Here is a 21,603-nt window from a genome sequence, read left to right as displayed (position 1 = left end):
AATTTAATCTTAATTCCTACATTATAATTCCTCATAAAAAAAGTGAATAGTTTTCCATGAAGGTTACACTGATGACTTTAGCTTCAACCCTTCTGTGTGATATGTGTACAGGTGTCTTATGTCATGCTGATTGTACTGTCCATGTCATGTGATATTGTGACATTTATCGCCTCAGAAACAACTAGCACTACACAAGCACTTCTTAAACGAAAGAGTAAAATTTACGTCAAGGAAGAGGAACAATTGGAAATGCCAACCATAAAGAAAGTTATCAGAAGATCAAAAGAACATCAGGAAGATCAGGAAGTTATATCACTTGAGGTAGTCAAGAAGATTCAGCATGAAGAACCACCAAAAGAAGCAGGACAACTTCTCCAGAAAGTTGAGAAAGCTGAAATAGTTGGAGAGGAGATGGTGAATTCAAAGGCTGTTAATGAAGTCAAACTCACCAGCAGTCATGAAGTCACAAAAGATACTTGGTCATATGAAACTGCCACAAAAACAGACAAAATATCAAAGGGGGAGGGAAAGAAGATAGAACAGTACAAGAATGTGTGGGAGCAGAAAGTGATTACTCCTGAAATAGGAGGAAGATGTGTAGAAAATACGGGTGAACAAGAAACTAAAATTACAATGGAAGGGGAACCCTTGATACCACAGCCAAGTCTGAAAAAGGTAACCAAATCAATATCTACTGAGAAAGAACAGGAAACTGTAAAATCGGATAAAGCTGTTGTAGATCCACAGAAAGACAGCAACATAAAGAAGAGTGAAGATAGTATTGGTGTCCAGAAACATGAAAGACTCATAAAGGATGAACCTGTTTCAAAGAAGATAGAAGTGACGCTTACAGATCAAACAGCTAAAGAATCCGTAATGCCAAAACCTGCTGTGGCTAAAGATGAAATCTCCAAGGAACATGATAAATTTCCAAAGAAATCAAACAGAATTCTACCACAGGATGAGGAGCCAGAAACTGTGACACTGAAACCATTTTCCAAAGAATCTCATGCTGATGTAACCCCTGAAAAGGTTAATCAAGAACAAAAAGAGAAAAAGCCTGTAGATATTAAGCATCCAGAGAGGCCGGAAACACATCATATCCTGAAGGAACCTCACATCCCGGTAAAAGAACCCGGAAAAAGTGAAAAAACATATGAAGAGCCTGAAAAGATCAAAAAGCTAGAGTCACCTCATGAGCATCTCCCCATGATGACTACTACTACTACTACTCCAGAAAAGACAACACAGGAATGTCCCAAGGAAGAGAAGGCAATAACTAAAAAGCGTGGAATTATTCCAAAGGATGAAGCAAAAAAAGAAGAGGTATCACTGAAACCCGTAAAAGGAAAAATAATTGCAGAGAAAATTACTTCACCAAAGGTAGATAAACCTAGTCCTCAAGTCACTTCACTGACAAAAAAGAGTCCAAAAGATGATGATAATAAGCCAGCAATGTCAAAAAAGATTGTTTGTCCACCAAAGGAAATGGAGGGAATAAAAACAGAAGAGCTGAAAAAGACACCTTCACCAAAAGCAGAGATACCAAAATCTAAACCCACTGAATCCATTCCAATGGAAAGAAAGTCTAGTGCAAAATCACCCAAGAAGATTTCACCAAAAGATTCACTTGAGTCTGTAATCCTGAAGAAGGTCTCAAAGACAGTTTCCCCCAAAGAAGTAAAGACTACTCAGGATCCTCCTTTGAAAACAAGTGAAGACAAAGTGCCAGTGGTGAAGGATTTGTCTCCAAGCGTGCTGCATCTACAAAAGATTCCTACACAGCAAGAAGAGGTAGTTCATGAGGCGGTGGATGATGAAGAAGAAGAAACCTGGGGATGGGAACTTGCTCCTAGGGACAGTTATGGATCCGAAACCTTTGATGACATTTTGGAGGATGGGGCCATTGAAACCCCAGGAATGGGTGACAAGAAAGGTGAGATGGTATCACCAAAAGCTTACCATTGGTATCTCATGGCTCCCTACAGTCGTTCCAAATAATATCCACTCAACCCAACCTTCATTATAACCCTTTAACAAGTGTCTTCTTTTTTCAAGTGTTCAATTGTCTTTGATGTTTGATGTTTGTCCTTCCCTTGATTCGTTCGTTCTTTCGTTCTTGATTGATCAAGAACTCTTGATAAAATGTTGTGTGTCTGTTCTGTCTTAAAACTGTTTGTCAGTATCATTTTCATTCCTTCGTCTTCATTTGTAATTTTTGTTGTGGGTGTCATTTGTCCTGGGCTGTGTTTTTCAAACTTTGTTCAAATTTGTCAAACTGTGTTTTATTGTCTAATTAATCCGCTCACATATATTATATAAGGTATATATAATTTATCAACCAAACATTTCAGACCTTTGTGTTTTTACCATTTCAAGCCTTGCTTAGTATAACAATATTTCAAACAGATGGAAAACCAAAAGAGGAGCCAGCTCCAGGCAGAGGCAGAGGACTAAGACGTACGTTCATAATATACTGTACATTCATAATATGCATTTATCATTTTACATTGCAAGTGTTTGTTTTTGTTCTTTTTGAATTCATGTATGTATAATTTGAAATTACACTTCCCCATAATGAAATAACTAAATATTTAATATTTAATATTTTTTTTCTTTTTATTGTAGCAAGACAAACTCCTTCTCCTGGTGATGGTGGAAGGGGTAGAGGGAAACCTGGTGGTGGAGGTGACAAGCCTCCTGGAGATTCACCATTTGGTTTCCAGCTCAAAGCGGTCCCCTTGAAATTTGTGAAGGAGCTCCAGGACATTGTGTTGCAGGAGGCTGAGTCAATCGGCTCCTCAGCTATATTTGAGTGCCAGATCTCTCCATCTACGGCTATCACCACCTGGATGAAAGATGGAAGCAATCTAAGAGAGAGTCCAAAGCACAAATTCACATCTGATGGCAAAGACCGCAAACTGCAAATCATTGATGTACAGCTTTCAGACACTGGAGAGTACACATGTGTTGCAAAGCTGGGCAACAAAGAGAAGACCTCAACAGCTAAACTTGTTGTAGAAGGTATTTGTGACTGCTATCCCTCAAAGCATTTCTATTCAATTAAAGATTAAAAGTCAAATAAAAAGTAAATTAATGTTAATATGTTGGTACTAATAATGTATGATTGTTAAAGTAGCATTTCTTCTTTCATCTCATATAGAATTACCTGTGAAATTCACAAAGAATCTGGAAGAAGAGACCTCCGTGCTTAAGGGGCAGCCAATGTATTTGACCTGTGAGTTGAGCAAGGACAAAGATGTGGTCTGGAAAAAGAATGGAAAAGAGATCAAGGAAATTCCGGGCAAAATTCAAATCAACGTTATTGGACTACAGCGTGCCATCACAATCCAGGACGCGAACGAAGAAGATGATGCTGGTGCTTACTCATGCGAGTGTGAAAACATAAAAACTCAAACTAATGTCAAGGTTATCGGTATGTATTTGATTTTAATTTGTTTTATTTTTTTACTTTAATGTCTTTGTTAAATTTAGAGCTGGTATGAATTTACCCATGTCTGTATTCAACAGAAATTGTAAGAGACTGGTTAGTGAAACCTTTGCGAGACCAGCATGTGAAACCCAAAGCCACTGCTACATTTAAGGGCGAGCTCTTCAAAGACACACCTAACTGGAAGTGGTACAAGGGTAATGATGAAATTCCTAATGAGCCTACTGATAAAACTGAGGTGAAGAAGGAGGGTAAAGAGATCACTCTTACGGTCAAAAATGCCCAGCCTGATGACGTTGCTGAATATGCTGTGGAGGTTGAAGGCCGCAGATACGTAGCAAAACTAACACTTGGAGGTATGTAAAAACAAACAAAACAACAACTGAGGAGAAGTGTTGATTTCTGCTTATATATCCATCTTAAAATGTTGTATATAAACCTTTTAATCTCTATTCAGAACGTGAAGCTGAGATCTTGAAGCCTCTTGCTAGTGTGGAGGTGGTTGAGAAAACAGAGGCCAACTTTGACACTGAAATTTCAGAAGATGATGTGCCTGGAGAATGGAAACTTAGAGGGCAGGTTCTGACAAGATCACCGGTAAGACCTTATTCAAGAATGCTACAAAATTAATCATTCCCAGTTCTGGGGAAACTACTTTGAAACTGTGGCTTCCCTGGCTAAAAGCTATAAATTGCCAAGCTCACCATTTTGAGATGTAGTTAGCTACAATAAAAGCTACTAAAAACAAACAAACAAAAAAAACACTTAAAGCTATTTAAGGGGGTGATATCTTTTTGGATAACTATCAGATGAATTATTAAAAAAAAAAGCATTCTTCATCTGTCAATTAGGGTGACGATTCAATTAAATCAAATTCAATTAAACAGATATTTACACAAAATACTATTTTACATTTACACAAAATACTGTTCTGCTTTTTTAAAGCACATTGTTCGGCAATTTTGCTGATTCACAATTTTCTTCTTTTTTAGACATGTGACATCAGATCTGAGGGAACCAAACGATTCCTTTCTATCAAAAATGTTCAGCTTGATCAGGCTGGTGAAGTTACATACCAAGCTCTGAATGCTGTGACAAGTGCTATGCTCACAATCAAAGGTAAGAAAACAATGAATGTTTTTATACAGCATAAAAAAGTAAAAATTAACATTTACAAATGCAGATGAGTGACGATATGGACAATGTACATTCTTACCTACCAGAGTTGGAAATGGAATTCACAGTCCCATTGAAGGACGTTACTGTGCATGAAATGAAACAGGCAAAGTTTGAATGCTCCATCAATAAGGATGTGCCTAAAGTGATTTGGCTTAAGGGTTCTGATATTGTTACACAAGGAAACAAGTATGAAATCATTGATGACGGAAAGAAACACATACTTATTGTTAATAACTGTGGCTTTGAGGATGAGGGAGAATACAGTATTGAGGTCTTGGGCAAATCATCAAAAGCAAAACTGATGGTAGAGGGTAAGTCTTAGTTATTATCTTGGTTAGTGAAGTGTTGGTCAAAATGCTTTGTGACAAAATTTAACAAGGGTGTTTATTAATGAGTAGTCTAACAAATAGTAAATAGTAAACAAAAACCTTTCATAATAATCTAATAAATTCACTAATAAATTCACCCATTTTCCAAGTTTATAGTATATACATTTTTTTGCACCCATAGTTAATTTGTTATGCACTGAACAAATGTCATAGGTATGAGGCTGAACTTCACCTCAACATTAAAGGACCTAACTGTGAAGGAAGGTAAAACGGCTGTATTTGAGCTTGAGCTTTCTCATGAGAATGTTGCCGTGACATGGTACAAAAATGAAATAAAAGTGCATCCGAGCAGAACCGTGTTCACCAGCGTGGTGGGAGTGAAGCATACACTAGAAATTAAGGAAGTATCACTAGATGATACTTGCCTAATAAAAGCAGAGGCTAAGGGAATATCCACAATGGCTAAGCTGCTGGTAATAGGTAATTTTACCTTTATTTTACCCTTACATTTATTTGATCAACTAATCTTGTCTTCCCCCCCCCCCCCCCCCCCCACACACACACACACACAACAAAACCTTTTGTGTAAAGTGTTACTCATTATATTTTAGTTTCTGAATATTATTAACACAGCAACCTGTTTTTACAGAGGGTGATGCATATTTCACTGTCAAGTTACAAGATTTCACTGCAGTCGAGAAAGATGAAGTCACATTTGACTGCGAGCTCAGTAGAGATGTTCCTGTGAAATGGTTCCACAATGAAATTGAAATTAAAGCCTCCAAGATGGTTACCATGAAAGTTGAAGGCAAACGAAGAATCCTCAATCTTAAGAAAGTTGAGAACAAAGAAAAAGGATTATATGTTTGCGACTGTGGAACAGACAAGTCTTCAGCAAACTTGAACATTGAAGGTCAGTAATTAAGGTTATATTCTTAAAATGTAAAAACATTGCAACTTTTCAGGGGCGTGATGGGGTTTTATTTGTTGATTTTGCTCTAAAAAAAATTGATGGAATTCCAGCTCGTGACATCAAAGTGGTGCGACCCATATATGGCGTTGAGCTCTTTGATGGTGAGACAGCACGTTTTGAGGTGGAAATCTCTGAAGATGATGTCCATGGCCAATGGAAACTGAAGGGCGAAGTATTATCTCCTTCACCTGTAAGCAAAGTTGCATCATTAATAAATAAATTAACAAATAAATTAAATCATCTTTCTAACAGACATCTTGCAAAATACTAACAATATTTTTCCTTATGTGCTTTTTGTTAACAGGATGTTGAGGTTATTGAGGATGGTGCAAAACATACATTAACACTCTACAACTGCAAAGTTTCCCAGTCTGGAGAGGTTACCTTCCAGGGAGCGAATGCAAAGTGTTCTGCAAATCTTAAAGTGAAAGGTAGTGTAAAATATAATGTTTTAGGTTATATTTATTTAGGTTATATATAGGTATATAGGTTATATTATATTTATATATATATTATTGAAAATGTATTTAATGTAAATTCTTCCTGTACTATTTAATCTTTCTGTGCACCTTTATCATAGATTTGCCCATTTCTTTTGTCATGCCTTTGAGCGATGTACAAGTCTATGAGAAAGATGATGCAAGATTTGAAATTGAATTGTCAAGAGAGGCTAAGGTCATCCGTTGGCTTAAGGGATCTCAGGAGTTGAAGGCTGATGAAAAGATTGAAATCCTCGCAGAGGGGAAAAGGCATATTCTAGTTGTCAAATCTGCTGCGTACGAGGATGAGGCTAAGTACATGTTTGAGGCTGAGGACAAGAGAACGTCTGCCAAACTTGTTATTCAGGGTAATAAAAAGATTTTTGTTATGAGAATCAGTATATGATGCACAGTATTCTTATTTCCTTTCAAACCTTTTCTGATCTGCATTTATTGTTCCTCTCAGGCATCCGTCTTGAGTTTGTCAGACCCATTAAAGATGTCACCGTTAAGGAGCGCGAGACTGCAGAATTCAGGATCGAACTCTCTCATGAGAAGGTTCAAGTCACCTGGTACAAGAATGACGTGCGTTTGCATCCAAGCAAAGTGGTGCACATGTCCGAGGATGGCAAGATCCATACTCTGTCCTTCAAAGAGGTGTCTATTGATGACACATCTCTCATTAAAGTTGAGGCTCTTGGGAAAAGCTCTGAAGCAATGCTCACTGTACTTGGTAAGTGTTTATAATGTTTCCAAATACATGCATCTTTTGAAACTTGATTCTAATGGGTCAGTTGTGGCATTAAGAGGTCAAACACTTTTGTATAATCACCACTGAACAGTATATTTGGCTATCATTCATGACAGTAAACTGGTGCTGCTTCAATAGCTATTGTGTCACTCTGCAGTCTCTTTTACATTTTTACCAGTACAAGTTACAATAGCTAACTAGTGCCATCTTGTGATTTGTTTCTCTCAAAACTTCTTCTTCAAACTTCAGTGAAAATTGCCATCTGAGGTTTTCAGTATTAATTTAATGGTAAGCATAAACAATTTGATAGATGACTAGAAGCTCAGGAATGCTCATCTAAAGTAAGAAAAATTAAAACCTCACTCAAAAGAACAAGCAACAAGAAATACGAGGTGGATAACAGAGATCTTAAAATAGAGGAAGCTAAAGATGTTGGCAAACTAGTCCATAGGAAAAAGGGGGTCTTCATCATTCTATATAGGTTCATTTTGCTTTACATCCCTTACGTAGACATTTTTGTATATTGGTAAAACATGTTGAACATTTCATGTTCTTTTCTATATCAACAGAGGGAGAAGCCTACTTTACCACCAAGTTGCAGGACTACACTGCAGTTGAGAAGGATGAGGTTGTCCTAATGTGCGAAATGAGCAAATCATCTGCTCAGGTGAAATGGTTCAAAGATGGCAAGGAGATCACTCCCTCTAAGAATGTCCTCATCAAGGCTGATGGAAAGAAACGTATCCTGACAGTAAAGAAGGCAGAGAAGGCCAACATTGGGGATTACGTTTGTGACTGCGGCTCTGACAAAACAACAGCCAAGCTTAACATTGAAGGTATGTATCCTTTTAATGTATTTTTTTTTAATTCATCCATATATAGATTGATAGATTGAAATTAATATGAACTACTATAACCTAGTCTCTACCCCTCTCCTGTTCTCTGCAGAACGTGACATTAAGATTACCCGTCCACTGTACAGTGTGGAGGTCACAGAGACAGAGTCTGCTCGCTTTGAGACAGAAATCTCTGAGGAGGATGTTCATGGACACTGGAAACTCAAAGGAGATGCCCTGCACCAGTCTGCTGTAAGGGTTTCCTGCAATGCATGTTGTTGTACTTTTATTTTTTAAATATTATTTACATACTTTTTGATATTTTTAACTATAAATTAAATGTTTGTTCCACTCAGGACTGTGAAATTAAGGAGGAAGGCACCAAGCACATGCTTATCCTTTACAATGTCCGCATGGATATGGCTGGTGGTGTAGATTTCAGTGCTGCTAATGCTAAATCAAGTGCTCAGCTAAGAGTTAAAGGTGAGAATCCTCATAAGTGTGCAAAAAAATAAGCATTTGGCCAACATTATTCTCTGTAACGATTGTTCTTAAATTCTTTATGACTTGTGTTAGGCTTGTGTTAGATTATTTATTCACAACAAAAATAACCTGTTTTTAACAACCTTTTTTTTACATTGGGTAACAAACCAGCCTACATTCTTGTTTTACTAAAAAAGTAAATGTTGAGTGACAGTAACAGATAACTAACTGGGGATAAGTCAGCAGCCAACAAAACTATTTTAGAAGCCCCATTCCTTATCAGGAGTGGGTGGGGGTGATTGGCAGAGCCGAAACATGCCTCGTTTATCTGACCACAGACAGTGCAAGGAATCTCAATATGTTAATGATGCAGAGCCCTGTGTGATAAACTGGAAAACTGAATAGTACTTCAAGCTTGCAAATTGTAGCTTAGTGACAGATCACAATGACTACTTGTAGTAGTAGGATTGTTTCTTGGCATTATTAAGGATGGCCTTTTCTTCCTCTCAAGCACGCACAATTGGCCTTCTGCGACCTCTTCGGGATGTCACTGTCACTGCTGGAGAGACTGCCACCTTTGACTGTGAGCTCTCATATGAAGATATTCCTGTTGAATGGTTTGTTGGATCAACAAAGATGGAGCCAAGTGATAGGGTAAGATTATTTTCTTTAGATTTCAGCAATTTAGTCTTTAATCGTTAATTGGGCCATTTTCAATGTAGCTTTATCCAAGTTTTTATTGTGATTCCAGCTGAAGTTATGTCATAATTATACTAGTCTATATACATTATATACTAACTGTAGTACATAGTAATATAACTATATACACAAATAGTATGTATATATTGTTGTTATAGGGTGACAATTCCAAGTGAAAAGTCTGTATGAAATATGTTCTGCATATAAGGACTTTCAGCACTACTTGCTGGTTTCGAGATAACACTGGGCCATTTTGCCCTGCAGGCGCCCTTATGGTTATTTTTAACTGCTTCAAGAGTGTTGTTGAAGTGCTGGTATAGTGAACTTCATAATCCTTTAGACATTTGATAAAAAATATATTTTCTAATATTTCGCATTCCTAATGCATTTGTTCTTTCACATAGCTTAACACATAACTAAATTAAAATGTTCTTTAATTTTGCCATTTCCTTAACGCTTTCCTCCCCAGCATTTTTAAGAAGTTGCCAGCCAGTGCCAGCATTTTTGATCATTTTCACAAAACTTTCATGGGCCCCAGAATATTTTGTTATATGAATATCTGAACATGCAATATATCTAAAGAAAGAACAGAGCCTCTGCTTTAAAAAACAACCTTTTAGTCTCTCTTCATGCATTCTTTTTTATCAGCACTTGAATGTGGGTAAGTTTAGTTAAAAAAGCAACATTTTGAACAAAAAGCTGAGAAAATCATTTTTGTCAAAGACCGGATCGAATTCAGAATGATGATCAAAACATAGATGGAGTAGACCGCTTCCATCAACAACCCCAAAGCTTCACAGAGCTTGACTTTTTATTTCCTCCCATCTCATATTTTTTTCCACCACCATGTCCTTTAGGGGCTCTGTACCTACCTCTTCATTGGTCAACATTTCAATCTGTAACGTTAGGCAGTTTTGATTTATATGTTGTTTAACATTTGATGATCACGTTATTTTACATGTGCATAAGCAATGCTTCTTTTGCTTGTTTCTGCTTCTTCTTCGCCTGTGTTTTGATCCAGAGATTCTGTACTCTTTCAGAAGATGCGTAATAGCTTCCCCTACCATATAACAATGAAATCATGGATTGCCGTAACATTCCGTCATTGGCAGGGATAGAGTTAATATTTGCTTTTGAAATGTTGTTGCAAAAATGGGAAAAGAGCAATTGATAAACCCACTCAACAACTATGTCACATTGGTGTGTGCAGGTGGTCACGAGAGTAGAAGGAAGACTGCATTCCCTGACTTTGAGAGATGTCAAGATGACAGAGGCTGGGGAAGTGAAACTGACTGCAAAGGACTTTGTGACCCAGGCCAAACTTACTGTGAATGGTAAATTAAATAAATAAACAAAATATGCTAATAAAATTAGTATTTTAGAATAATTTAGATACTATTATAGTTTTTTATTATTATTTTGAAATAGTTTTTTTTTTAATATTTTCCATTTTCATTTTAATTGTAAAGTTTTAATAATTTTGTTGTTTTGTCATTTTTATTCTATATAAATATATATATATACAATAGGGATGTGACGAGACACTTATATCACGAGACGAGACACGAGATTGGGTTCACGAGAATGAGACGAGATGAGATTTTTACACAATATTTTATAGAAATCCTCAATGACAAAATTCATGACTGGAAAAAAAGTCTGTAGGAGCATTTTGAAATGTTTTAACTAATAATCTTTATGAGTATGATAATATTATCAATTATACAACAATTTACAAGAACTGTAAAAGGTTTTGCCACAAACTAAACTGACTGGCTTTTCTACTGGATGATTCCACACGAGTCTCTTCAGACCTTACTGTGCATGATTTATGAGCTTCCAGAACTTCTGATTGAGGCTGTGTGTGACCTCCTAATTGAACTCCTTTCCACAAATTGAACAGAAATAAAAACAGTATAAATAACAAAAATAAATACCAGTTTTTTCTTAGTCTTTTTAAGTGCAAACAATAAGTGCAAGTGCAACCATAATCAAAGGACTCTCAGTATTCAAAGTACAAACAGACCAAAACAGAGACCAGAGCCACAACCACAACCACAGTCCAGAGGTAGGCTATTGTATGCAGCATAATTTGCGCACATCAGTTTTACTTTCACTTTCGGATTCGCGATCGCACATACTGTAGACAAGATTTTTTTGTATTTTTTTATTTTTTATTATTTACAGTCTATGCATTTATCAGCTGCTTAGGCTCTGTTGAGCAATGAATCCTCCGCCATCCTCACGCCATCAGTGATCTTGCTGCACTGTGTGCGACTGCAACTCGTCCTGGATGAGCAGAGCAGACATGTACAATAGATTACAATGGTTTTTATTTTTATGAAAACAGCAAAACGACAGTGGAGGCATGTAATGTGAATGTAGCGGTGGCATATTCAGCAATTTCACCCTCTTGTCCGTCATGGTGATTTTGACATCTTTTCACTCAATGACATCGAGACAGCTTTTCACTCAATGAGAAATCTCGTCATATTTTAGTCTTGCGAGAGCTCATCACACCCCTAATATATAAATATAAATCTATATCGTTTTTAGTCATTTTTATTTCCATTTCCATTATTATTTTAGAGAATGAGAAATGCTGCCTTGGCAACTAGCTCAAATAAAATATGTTTTTTTAATGGTTTTAGTTTTAGCTAACTGTAATATGCACCTGTGCAAACCTGTAATGTTTGTATTCCTATATACATGAATGTTAGAGGTTGTTTTTTGCAGTAGTTTTCAAGAGGGGCATAAATAGAGGTTGCTTAGAGTTTCACGTTACCACATTACATATCACAGAGCCACCAGTTGAGTTCACCAAGCCCTTGGAGGACCAGACTGTTGAGGAGGAAGCCACTGCCATTCTGGAGTGTGAACTGTCCAGGGAGAAGGCTGATGTCAAGTGGTTCAGAGACGGACAGGAAATTCGTAAAACCAAGAAGTATGAGATGGTGGCTGAGGGACGCATAAGGAGGCTGATCATCAAGGACTGTAGCCTTGATGATTCCAAGACATATACCTGTGATGCAAAGGAGTTCAAGACGTCTGCTTTCTTAAATGTTGAACGTAAGTTTACAGAAAAAAATATGACATGCAGAAACTTGAATAAAGCCAACTATTGTAAAGAAATAAAATAAACAACGCAGTGCATTTGTATAATGAATATGTCTATCTATTTTCAGCTCCATTTGTTGAATTCACTAAGCCTCTTCACGATGTTGAGGTTAAGGAGAAGGAATCTGCTAAGTTTGAATGCGAATTGTCCCGTGAAAGTGCCAAGGTATTTTTTAACAGAAATCTGTGTGGACTGGGCCCTAAAGTCTGGGACTACTAGTGAAACTGTGTCTGGTTAACATTTTCATAATTGAATATTGTTTTAATTACAAATTATATTATTAGCATAGCAATTTGAGTGAGAACTTTAATTGAAAAAGTTTTAGTTTTGCAATTTTACTCTAACAACAGCATGCACAGAAGCTGAGAGTGTATTGATTCATAATTGTTTGTTGCACAGGTCCGCTGGTTCAAAGATGGCGCTGAGATCAGGAAAGGCAAAAAGTATGAGATTATTGCCAAGGGATTACAGCGTATTCTCATCATCAGTAAGGCAGTGTTTGATGATGAGGCAGAATATGAATGTGACGCAAGAACATCCAAATCCTCTGGAATGCTAACAGTTGTCGGTGGGTTTTATTTCAGTCATTATTCTACAATCAATCAATTCTACAAACACTCAATCACATTACAGACATTAATAACAATTTCTTTTGCCTTGCAGAGGAGGAAGCTAGATTTACAAAGAACCTATCCAATGTTGAGGGCACAGAAACCGACAGCATTAAGATGATTTGTGAGGTCTCTAAACCCAGTTCAGAGGTTACATGGTACAAGGGTGACCAGGAGATCCCTGAGGGTGGTAGATATGAACATGTTGCAGATGGGAGAAAGAGAATTCTAATCATACAGGACCTCCGTATGGATGATGCTGGAGAGTACCACTGCAAACTGCCTGCTTCAGAAACAAAAGGAACTCTAAAGATCAGTGGTATGTTTTAAGCTTTGATTATTACAAATAAACCGCTTGTCTGAAGTTTAAAATCATTGGTTACCCGTAAGCCAAACACATAACGTTTGGTTATGGCGTGTGTTATGCGCATGCTCAGCCGCATCTAACTTCCACTGTAAACACATGTATGATGCGAAAACAAAACCATCGAGCGAAATACCGGAGTGAACATGGCTGTGAACGACTTTTGCAGATTATGTGAAGTAAATCTACGCATTCACGGTACAATCAGCGTCTACGTCACGGCTCTCAGCCCGCCCTCTGTTCGTTGATTGGCCGGCTGTTTTCAGGGCGGAGAAAAACGGAAAGCTCTGACGCGGTCTCAGACTGAGTACAGAAGCGAAATGAAATTGAGCGGAAGTACGAGGTCTGACGTAGTCAGGCTAATATTTTTATGCCAAGCTATAGAATATTTTGTTTGCTTTTTGTGAGTTCACTCTGTTTAAAAATATTTTTCAAATCCATATCCAGTAATCTCAAGTTTACTGATCAAAAGGTGTGGAAATCCTGATGCATGTACAGTAATAATCTCACTGATAATTTAATTAGGCATTGATTTACTTAAAATTGTCTCTCTGTATTGCTTTAGAATTGGCAGCTGAATTCATTGCTAGGCCCCAAAACCAAGAGGCCATTGAAGGTGAAAAGGCTGAGTTTGTTTGCTCAGTGTCTAAGGAAAATTATGAAGTTAAATGGTTCAAAGGAGACAAAGAACTTACAACTGATGACAAGTATGAAATTGTCATTGATGGCAAGAGGAGGGCGCTCATTGTCAAAAACTGTGAGCTAAAAGATGAGGGTGCATTCACTGCCCACATTGGCTCTGTAAAGGCTTCAGCAGACCTGTTGGTGATTGGTAAGTTTTTCTTTTTTAGTATATTTTTCTGTAATGTGTTTTTGTTAAAGAGGTCCAAATGTTCAATTTTGAATTATCGTATTACATTGGACTAAAATTGGTACTTTTGTCTCTTTAGAAAAACTGAGGATAATCACTCCCCTCAAGGATGCCCAAGTAAAAGAAGGACAAGAGATTGTTCTTAACTGTGAGGTGAACTCAGATGGAGCTAAAGCCAAATGGCTGAAGAACAATGAGACAATGTTTGAGAGTAGCAAGTTTGTTATGGTTCAGAGAGACACTGTGTTCTCTCTGAGAATCAAAGCTGCAGAAAAGCCAGATGAAGCCAGTTACACCATTACACTGACAAACCAGCGCGGAGAACAGGCCAAGTGTTCTGCTAACATCAACGTACTAGGTGTGTCATTATTATATATCTACCTTTTATACCATGTGTATTTTGACTGCAGTATATGCAAAATGTTTATACTTGTTTTTTGTTTTGTTTTGTTTTTGCATTCACAGAGGAAGCCATCAAGATCATTGAGCCACTAGAGGACTGTGAAATAGAGGAAAAGAAGACCATTACTTTCACTTGCAAAGTGAATAGACCAAATGTGACAGTCCAGTGGATGAAGGCCGGTCAAGAAGTCACTTTCAGCAAGCGTATTCTGTATCGTGTTGACAAGGACAAGCACACTTTGACCATTAAGGACTGCAGCCTTGCAGATGAAGGTGAATACACTGTAGTTGCCGGCGCTGATAAGTCCACAGGAGAACTGGTCATCAGTGAGGCACCCACTGATTTCGCTTCTCAGCTCAGAGACCAAACCATCACAGAGTTTGAGGATGCTGAGTTCACTTGCAAATTGTCAAAGGAAAAAGCCCATGTTAAATGGTACAGGAATGGACGTGAAATCAGAGAAGGACCCAGGTTAGGTTTGAACCATGAAACTATGAAAAAGTACTTTGTGATGATGTGAAAACTTTTGCTAATGTCATGATCTTTCTTAGATATCATATAGAGAAAGATGGAAAAGAATGCAAGCTTGTAGTCAAAGAGTGCAGACCAGATGATGAATGTGAATATGCCTGTGGAGTGGAAGATAAAAGATCAAGGGCACGTCTCTTTGTTGAAGGTAATTTTTTTTACAGCCAATTTCTGGTATCCATGTTCGTATTGCCCAATGATTTGATGTGCTCATGGCATCTTTCTTTTCTTTCATCAACAGAGATTCCAGTGGAAATCATCAGACCACCCACAGATGTATTTGAGCCCCCAGGATCCGATATTGTGTTTGAGGCTGAACTAAATAAAGATAGAGTTGAGGTCAGATGGATGAGGAACAATATGGTCATTGTCCAGGGTGACAAATACCAGATGATTAGTGAGGGCAAAGTTCATAGACTTCAGGTCTGTGAAATCAGACCCCGTGATCAGGGAGAATACAGAATAGTTGCCAAGGAGAAGGATGCCAGAGCCAAGCTTGAGCTTGCAGGTAGGAAGAGTGAGTGTTAATGCAATTTGTTTTTTCATATAAAGGAACATATTTTTTAATATCCTGTACTTTTCCTTACAGCTATTCCAAAGATCAAGACCACAGATCAGAACCTTGTAACAGATGCTGGAAAGCCTTTTGTGATGACGGTTCCCTATGATGCTTATCCTCGTGCTGAGGCAGAATGGTTTTACAATGACATCAGTCTACCAGGGCAAAACATTGACACATCTAATGATCGAACAGAGTATAGGCTCAAGGACCCAAAGAAGTCAGACCAGGGTCGTTACAAGATTGTCATAAAGAATAAACATGGAACAGGAGAGGCTTTTATTAATCTGGATGTAATTGGTGAGTAGGAAATTCAATTAGATGATGTACAGACAATTTTAAATGTTCTAGATGTCTAATAAAAGTGTTGTTTGTAGATGTTCCGGGACCTGTGAAGAACCTGCATGTTGTTGACACTGCTGATGGTGAGGTCAGCCTTGCTTGGGAGGAACCGGAAAGTGATGGCGGAAGCAAGATCTTGGCTTATGTGGTTGAGAGACGAGATGTCAAACGCAAGACCTGGACAATGGCCACAGACCGTGCTGACATTCCAGAGTATTGTGTTGGTGGATTGCAGAGGGACAACATGTATTTCTTCCGTGTATGTGCTCGCAATAGAGTTGGGAATGGAGAGACTGTTACCACAGACGAGGCAGTTCAAGCCAAAAACAAATTTGGTGAGCTATGCTTTAGTTTATTTCTTCATTCGCTTGTTAAGTCTGTTATGCACCACTGTTTCCAACAACAAACTGTGTTGATATACACTCATAGTGTGTTTTAATAACACAGAAAAATCATCATCCTAACCTTATCTCCATACCGAAATCTCAGATGGTCAGACAATCTTTTATAAATCATTGAAATATTGGTGTACGGGATGCTGTCAGCCTTGAGACTGTAGTGTACACTATGAGTTTTTAAAATATTAGCTTAAATGTGTGATGTGAATAAAAGGTGCACACAAATGGCTGTTGAAATCATATTTTCAACTGAACTGAGTAGAATCTTGGACCCAGAACAGTACATCCTTACATCACGACTTAACAAGCGGATTGTGTGGTAAGAGTTGAGACTGTAACAACTAATCAAAGATTTAAAAAATATATATATTTTTTTTTATTCATTTCTAACAGATGTGCCTGATGCACCTCAAAAGGTTATGGTTGGAGTTGTCAATAGGTTAGGTGCCACTGTGTCCTGGGAACCACCACTGTTTGATGGAGGATCTGAGATCACATCTTATATCATTGAACTCCGTGACAGAACCTCTCTGAAATGGGAGCCTGCTTTGGTGGTCAAAGCTGAGGATCGCACAGCCACACTCAGTGATGTTGTTGAAAACAAGGAGTACATCTTCAGGGTCAGAGCTGAGAACAAAGCTGGAATTGGCCAGCCAAGCGCTGCCACAGATCCAGTGAAGATTATGGATCCCATTGGTTAGTAGGGTTTATATGTTTTTCATTATGTCTTGAGTTGTTGCAAAACCCAATGTCAAACTTTCAATTTTGTTTCCTATCACAGAGAGGCCAAGTCCACCTCTGAACTTCAACTACACAAATCAGACCAAAGACTCAGTTCAGCTGTCATGGGAAACGCCCATTAGCAATGGAGGCAGCATGATTACAGGCTACATCATTGAGAAGTGTGAAGATGGCACTGACAAGTGGCTGAGATGTAACGCTAGACTTTGCCCTGACCTTTACTACAGGGTATGTCGTCTTGACTAATTTTGAATTTAACAACACTCATTTATTATCTTATTAAAGGATTATTTTGTTTTACAATGTGTTCATTTATGTGTCCAATATCCCATATTAAGGTTTCTGGTCTGAAGTTTGGTCAGAAATATCACTACAGAGTTTGTGCAGAAAATGCTGCTGGGATGTCTGATCCAGCTGATGCAATTGGGCCACTTTTAGCCGATGACCCTCATGGTAAACTATTTTCAACTTTAGCCATATCCCCTTAAAGAGAGATAAAATACACAGACATTATTTTAACTGCTTATTCATTTTATTTTTCCGCCCTTAGTGGGACCCACCATGGACCTCAGTGGTTTTAAAAATGGTCTGGAGGTCATTGTCCCCAATGCTCTTATCATCCGAGTTCCTATTACGGGATATCCTATGCCTAAACCCAAGTGGACATTTGGTGACAAAGAGCTCACCACAGGTGACCGTGTTTCCATGGTCACAAAGCCTACATTCACCGAACTGGTTGTTGTGCCAAGTGTGCGTCCAGACAAGGGAACATATACCTTACAACTGGAGAATGATGTGACGACCATATCTGGAGAGATCGAAGTCAATGTTATTGGTATGCAAATTTTCATTTTAATATCTTGTTTTTGGTTTTGCACAACAATTAATGTACAATCCTATTTTTTGCATCTTTCAGCATGTCCAAGTGCACCCAAAGACTTCAAAGTTGCAGAGGTGACCAGACATCATGTGCATCTAATGTGGGAAGCACCAGAGTATGATGGAGGCAGCCCTGTAAGTGGGTACAATATTGAGAAAAGAGAGGTTTCCCGCAAAACCTGGGTCAAGGTGAGGTGTTTTTAACAGTTCCTTGTTAACACTATTTGTACACTCAGTGAAACATTTAGGTGCTAACAACATCTACACTTCAGGTGATGTCAGGCGTACAGGACCTTGAGTACACTGTCACAGATGTCATTGAGGGCAAGGAGTACTTGTTCAGTGTTATTGCTTGCAACAAATGTGGACCAGGAGAGCCAGCATACATTGATGAACCTGTGAATGTGTCCTCCCCAGCCAGTAAGTCTTAAAAAGTGTTACACACAGGCATAATGTTTTTATAATACGTATTATCATTCTGTGTTGACAATATCATTTCATTAGTTTGAGGGTTATGAAATAAAGAACAGTATGACAGTGTATGAAACTTGTTTGAAATACAGCTGTGCCTGATCCTCCTGAGAACCTGAAATGGAGGGACAAATCAGCAAAGAGCATCTTTCTGCTTTGGGAACCTCCCAGATATGATGGTGGTGCTGCTGTTAAGGGCTACATTGTTGATAAATGTCAGCGTGGCACTGACAAATGGGAAGCCTGTGGAGATCCCATACCTGAGCTTAAGTGAGTAATGATTCTTCATGAGCATCCCTGTAATGGAACATACTGTAACTAAAAGATAAAATTGTTTTTTTATAATTATTCAGATACATCTGTAATCTGTCTCATTACACATATCCCAGGTACCAGGTGACTGGTCTTATTGAAGGTCAATGGTATGCCTATCGCGTGAGAGCGGTGAACAGACTTGGAGCCAGCCGACCATGCAAGGCTACAGACGAGATCCTTGCTGTGGATCCTAAAGGTTAGTAATCCACCGATATAATAGTTAAATAGTATTTAGAATCCACTATATTCACATTTGTATTTTATTACAGAGCCACCAGAGATCCAGCTGGATGCAAAGCTTCTTGCAGGCTTGACTGCCAGGGCTGGAACTAAGATTGACCTGCCTGCTGATGTGCTTGGCAAGCCAGAGCCAAGAGTAAAATGGACAAAGGCTGACCTTGTCCTGAAACCAGAGGATAGGATTAGCATTGACTCAAAACCTAGCCATTCAACACTTTCCATTGCAAACACAACTAGATCTGACACAGCGACCTATATCATTGAGGCTGTCAATACAAGTGGCCGTGCCACTGCAACGGTTGACGTCAACATTCTTGGTAGGGTGTTGCTTTACATAATCTGTAATTTCAGCATAATGCAATTGAAAAAATTGGTAGTAATTTTATTTATTAATTTATTTTCATCTTGTTGAAAAACAGATAAACCTGGCCCTCCGGCTGCTTTTGATATCTCTGAAATCACCAATGAATCCTGCTGTTTGGCCTGGAATGCCCCCAGAGATGATGGTGGCTCTCCAGTAACCAATTACATTGTTGAGATGAGACCCATAGATAAAGAAGAGTGGCAGAAACTGTCTGCTACAGTAAAACAAACTGCTTTCAAAGCCTGCAAACTGGTATCTATGAAGGAATATGTCTTCAGGGTGTCTGCTGAGAACCAATATGGCATTGGGACTCCTGCAGAGCATGTGCCTATTGTTGCAAAGTATTCATTTGGTAAGTGTACTTGTCACTATGTTATACATTTTCACAAGTTTCTTTATCTCAACTTATTTACTAAATTAATTATCTTTGTCACTCAGATACTCCTGGGGCACCAACCAGGGTTCAGCCTTCTGATATCACAAAGGATGCTGTAACTCTAACTTGGTATGAGCCTGATGAAGATGGTGGAAGCCCCATCACTGGTTACTGGGTTGAGAGGTTTGATCCTGAGACTGACAAATGGATCAGGTGTAACAAGCTTCCAGTTAAGGACACAACACACAGGTAGAATAATTGTTTTCATTGTGTCTGCATTTAAAAGGTGAAGGCAGGGCAAAATAAATTCTCAAAATAATGTTACCTTTTAAGGGTGAAAGGTTTGCCAACAAAGAAGAAGTGCAGGTTCCGTGTTTTGGCTGAGAATCTTGCTGGACCAGGAAAGCCAAGTGCTGAGACTGACCCAATTTTGATTAAAGATCCAATTGGTAAGTTACAGTTTTATTTTCCAACATTGAGGCAATTAAATAAATAAAATTTAAAGTCATGAATTTCAAATGTTGTTGTTTTAGATCCTCCTTGGGCTCCTGGGAAACCATTCATCAAAGACATTGCCAAGACTTCAGCACACCTGCAGTGGACCAGGCCTGAGCATGATGGTGGTGCTAAGATTGAGTCCTACATAATTGAGCTTCAAAAGAGTGGAACTGAGGAATGGGTTCGTGTAGCTGAGGATGTACCAACAACCGAGCATTTATTGAAGGGTCTGATGGAGAAGCAAGAGTATTCATTTAGAATCAAGGCCATCAATGTTGCTGGAGAGAGTGAACCCAGTGATCCAAGTGACCCTGTTGTATGCAAAGAGAGACTTTGTAAGTGTTAACAGAAAGTTTGAAAACTGATTTGTCTAAACATTATGGTCATTATAGTAAACAATAATATATATTAAGATCATATCATATCAAGAATATATCTAGATATCAGGATCTCAATCAATAAGCATGACAATTAATTGTATTTTTGGACTGCGTAACAAAGTATTGACCAAGTTAAATGCTCATTAAAAATCCAATATCAGAATTTAGTCATATTCTAATTATGTATAAATATGTAAATGTCAATGCCATAACTTGAGTTCATTTAAAATGCACAGAAGCACTGTGCACAGTACGAAATAATGGCTTAACCAGAATATTAATCGTAAACGTGATCAGTGTCCATTGTCAATGTAAATATTATTGTTTATATAAAGATATAAAAGTCTAATTGCACTGCAAACCCCAGTTTTCAAATGATACATTCTCTTATTTTTATATTCAACTGCAATGATGATAATAATATTATTTTTGTCATTCTAATTTGACCAGATCCTCCAAATGCCCCACGTTGGCTTGAGGTGGTTAACATTACTAAAATCAACTGTGACCTGAAGTGGACTGAACCAGATAGTGATGGTGGCTCTCCGATCACCAACTATGTTGTTGAGAAGAGAGACGTCAGACGCAGGGCCTGGCAGGCTGTGGACACCACAGTAAAAGATACCAAGTATACTGTCACTCCACTTAATGAAGGCTCTCTCTATGTGTTCCGTGTTGCTGCTGAGAATGCAGTTGGAGTAAGTGAGTTCAGTGAACTAGAGGACTCTGTTTTGGCCAAGGATACTTTCAGTAAGTTGAACTGTATATATATATATATATAATATTTATTTATTTATTTATTAAAATGTGTCATTTATGTCCTCTATAGCAACCCCTGGACCACCTTACGCATTGACTGTTGTGGAGGTATCCAAGAGACATGTTGACCTGAAATGGGAGCCACCCAACAGTGATGGTGGAAGACCCATCACCAAGTATGGACAAATTTTACATTGGTTTTGTTA

The 21,603-nt window shown here is 38.2% G+C and overlaps 1 protein-coding gene across 2 annotated transcripts in view; it reads left to right on the top strand.

Annotated features, from left to right (window-relative positions):
* Positions 1-21,603, top strand: part of ttn.1 (titin, tandem duplicate 1) — a 138,479-nt gene that overhangs the window by 46,477 nt on the left and 70,399 nt on the right. The window contains exons 66-110 of one of the 2 annotated variants that reach the window (XM_084122515.1): positions 176-1,936; positions 2,410-2,460; positions 2,629-3,024; positions 3,164-3,436; positions 3,532-3,807; positions 3,909-4,048; positions 4,444-4,570; positions 4,675-4,941; positions 5,173-5,439; positions 5,609-5,872; positions 5,983-6,122; positions 6,237-6,363; positions 6,513-6,779; positions 6,878-7,144; positions 7,732-7,998; positions 8,111-8,250; positions 8,355-8,481; positions 8,993-9,135; positions 10,391-10,514; positions 11,983-12,249; positions 12,366-12,463; positions 12,698-12,866; positions 12,962-13,228; positions 13,839-14,105; positions 14,224-14,502; positions 14,610-15,018; positions 15,099-15,223; positions 15,317-15,583; positions 15,665-15,934; positions 16,012-16,311; positions 16,768-17,070; positions 17,156-17,343; positions 17,454-17,568; positions 17,666-17,950; positions 18,032-18,183; positions 18,267-18,414; positions 18,558-18,735; positions 18,855-18,976; positions 19,050-19,337; positions 19,440-19,736; positions 19,823-20,009; positions 20,094-20,209; positions 20,294-20,593; positions 21,089-21,388; positions 21,468-21,573. In XM_084122515.1, the coding sequence (XP_083978641.1) occupies positions 176-1,936; positions 2,410-2,460; positions 2,629-3,024; positions 3,164-3,436; positions 3,532-3,807; positions 3,909-4,048; positions 4,444-4,570; positions 4,675-4,941; positions 5,173-5,439; positions 5,609-5,872; positions 5,983-6,122; positions 6,237-6,363; positions 6,513-6,779; positions 6,878-7,144; positions 7,732-7,998; positions 8,111-8,250; positions 8,355-8,481; positions 8,993-9,135; positions 10,391-10,514; positions 11,983-12,249; positions 12,366-12,463; positions 12,698-12,866; positions 12,962-13,228; positions 13,839-14,105; positions 14,224-14,502; positions 14,610-15,018; positions 15,099-15,223; positions 15,317-15,583; positions 15,665-15,934; positions 16,012-16,311; positions 16,768-17,070; positions 17,156-17,343; positions 17,454-17,568; positions 17,666-17,950; positions 18,032-18,183; positions 18,267-18,414; positions 18,558-18,735; positions 18,855-18,976; positions 19,050-19,337; positions 19,440-19,736; positions 19,823-20,009; positions 20,094-20,209; positions 20,294-20,593; positions 21,089-21,388; positions 21,468-21,573 (11,227 nt within the window). The remainder of the gene's footprint in view (positions 1-175; positions 1,937-2,409; positions 2,461-2,628; positions 3,025-3,163; positions 3,437-3,531; positions 3,808-3,908; positions 4,049-4,443; positions 4,571-4,674; positions 4,942-5,172; positions 5,440-5,608; positions 5,873-5,982; positions 6,123-6,236; positions 6,364-6,512; positions 6,780-6,877; positions 7,145-7,731; positions 7,999-8,110; positions 8,251-8,354; positions 8,482-8,992; positions 9,136-10,390; positions 10,515-11,982; positions 12,250-12,365; positions 12,464-12,697; positions 12,867-12,961; positions 13,229-13,838; positions 14,106-14,223; positions 14,503-14,609; positions 15,019-15,098; positions 15,224-15,316; positions 15,584-15,664; positions 15,935-16,011; positions 16,312-16,767; positions 17,071-17,155; positions 17,344-17,453; positions 17,569-17,665; positions 17,951-18,031; positions 18,184-18,266; positions 18,415-18,557; positions 18,736-18,854; positions 18,977-19,049; positions 19,338-19,439; positions 19,737-19,822; positions 20,010-20,093; positions 20,210-20,293; positions 20,594-21,088; positions 21,389-21,467; positions 21,574-21,603) is intronic. The other variant, XM_084122516.1, reaches the window with a different exon arrangement.

Source organism: Abramis brama (assembly GCF_963993115.1).
Source record: "Abramis brama genome assembly, chromosome: 8".
NCBI classification, from domain to species: domain Eukaryota; kingdom Metazoa; phylum Chordata; class Actinopteri; order Cypriniformes; family Leuciscidae; genus Abramis; species Abramis brama.
This window is presented reverse-complemented; position numbering and strand designations above follow the sequence as displayed.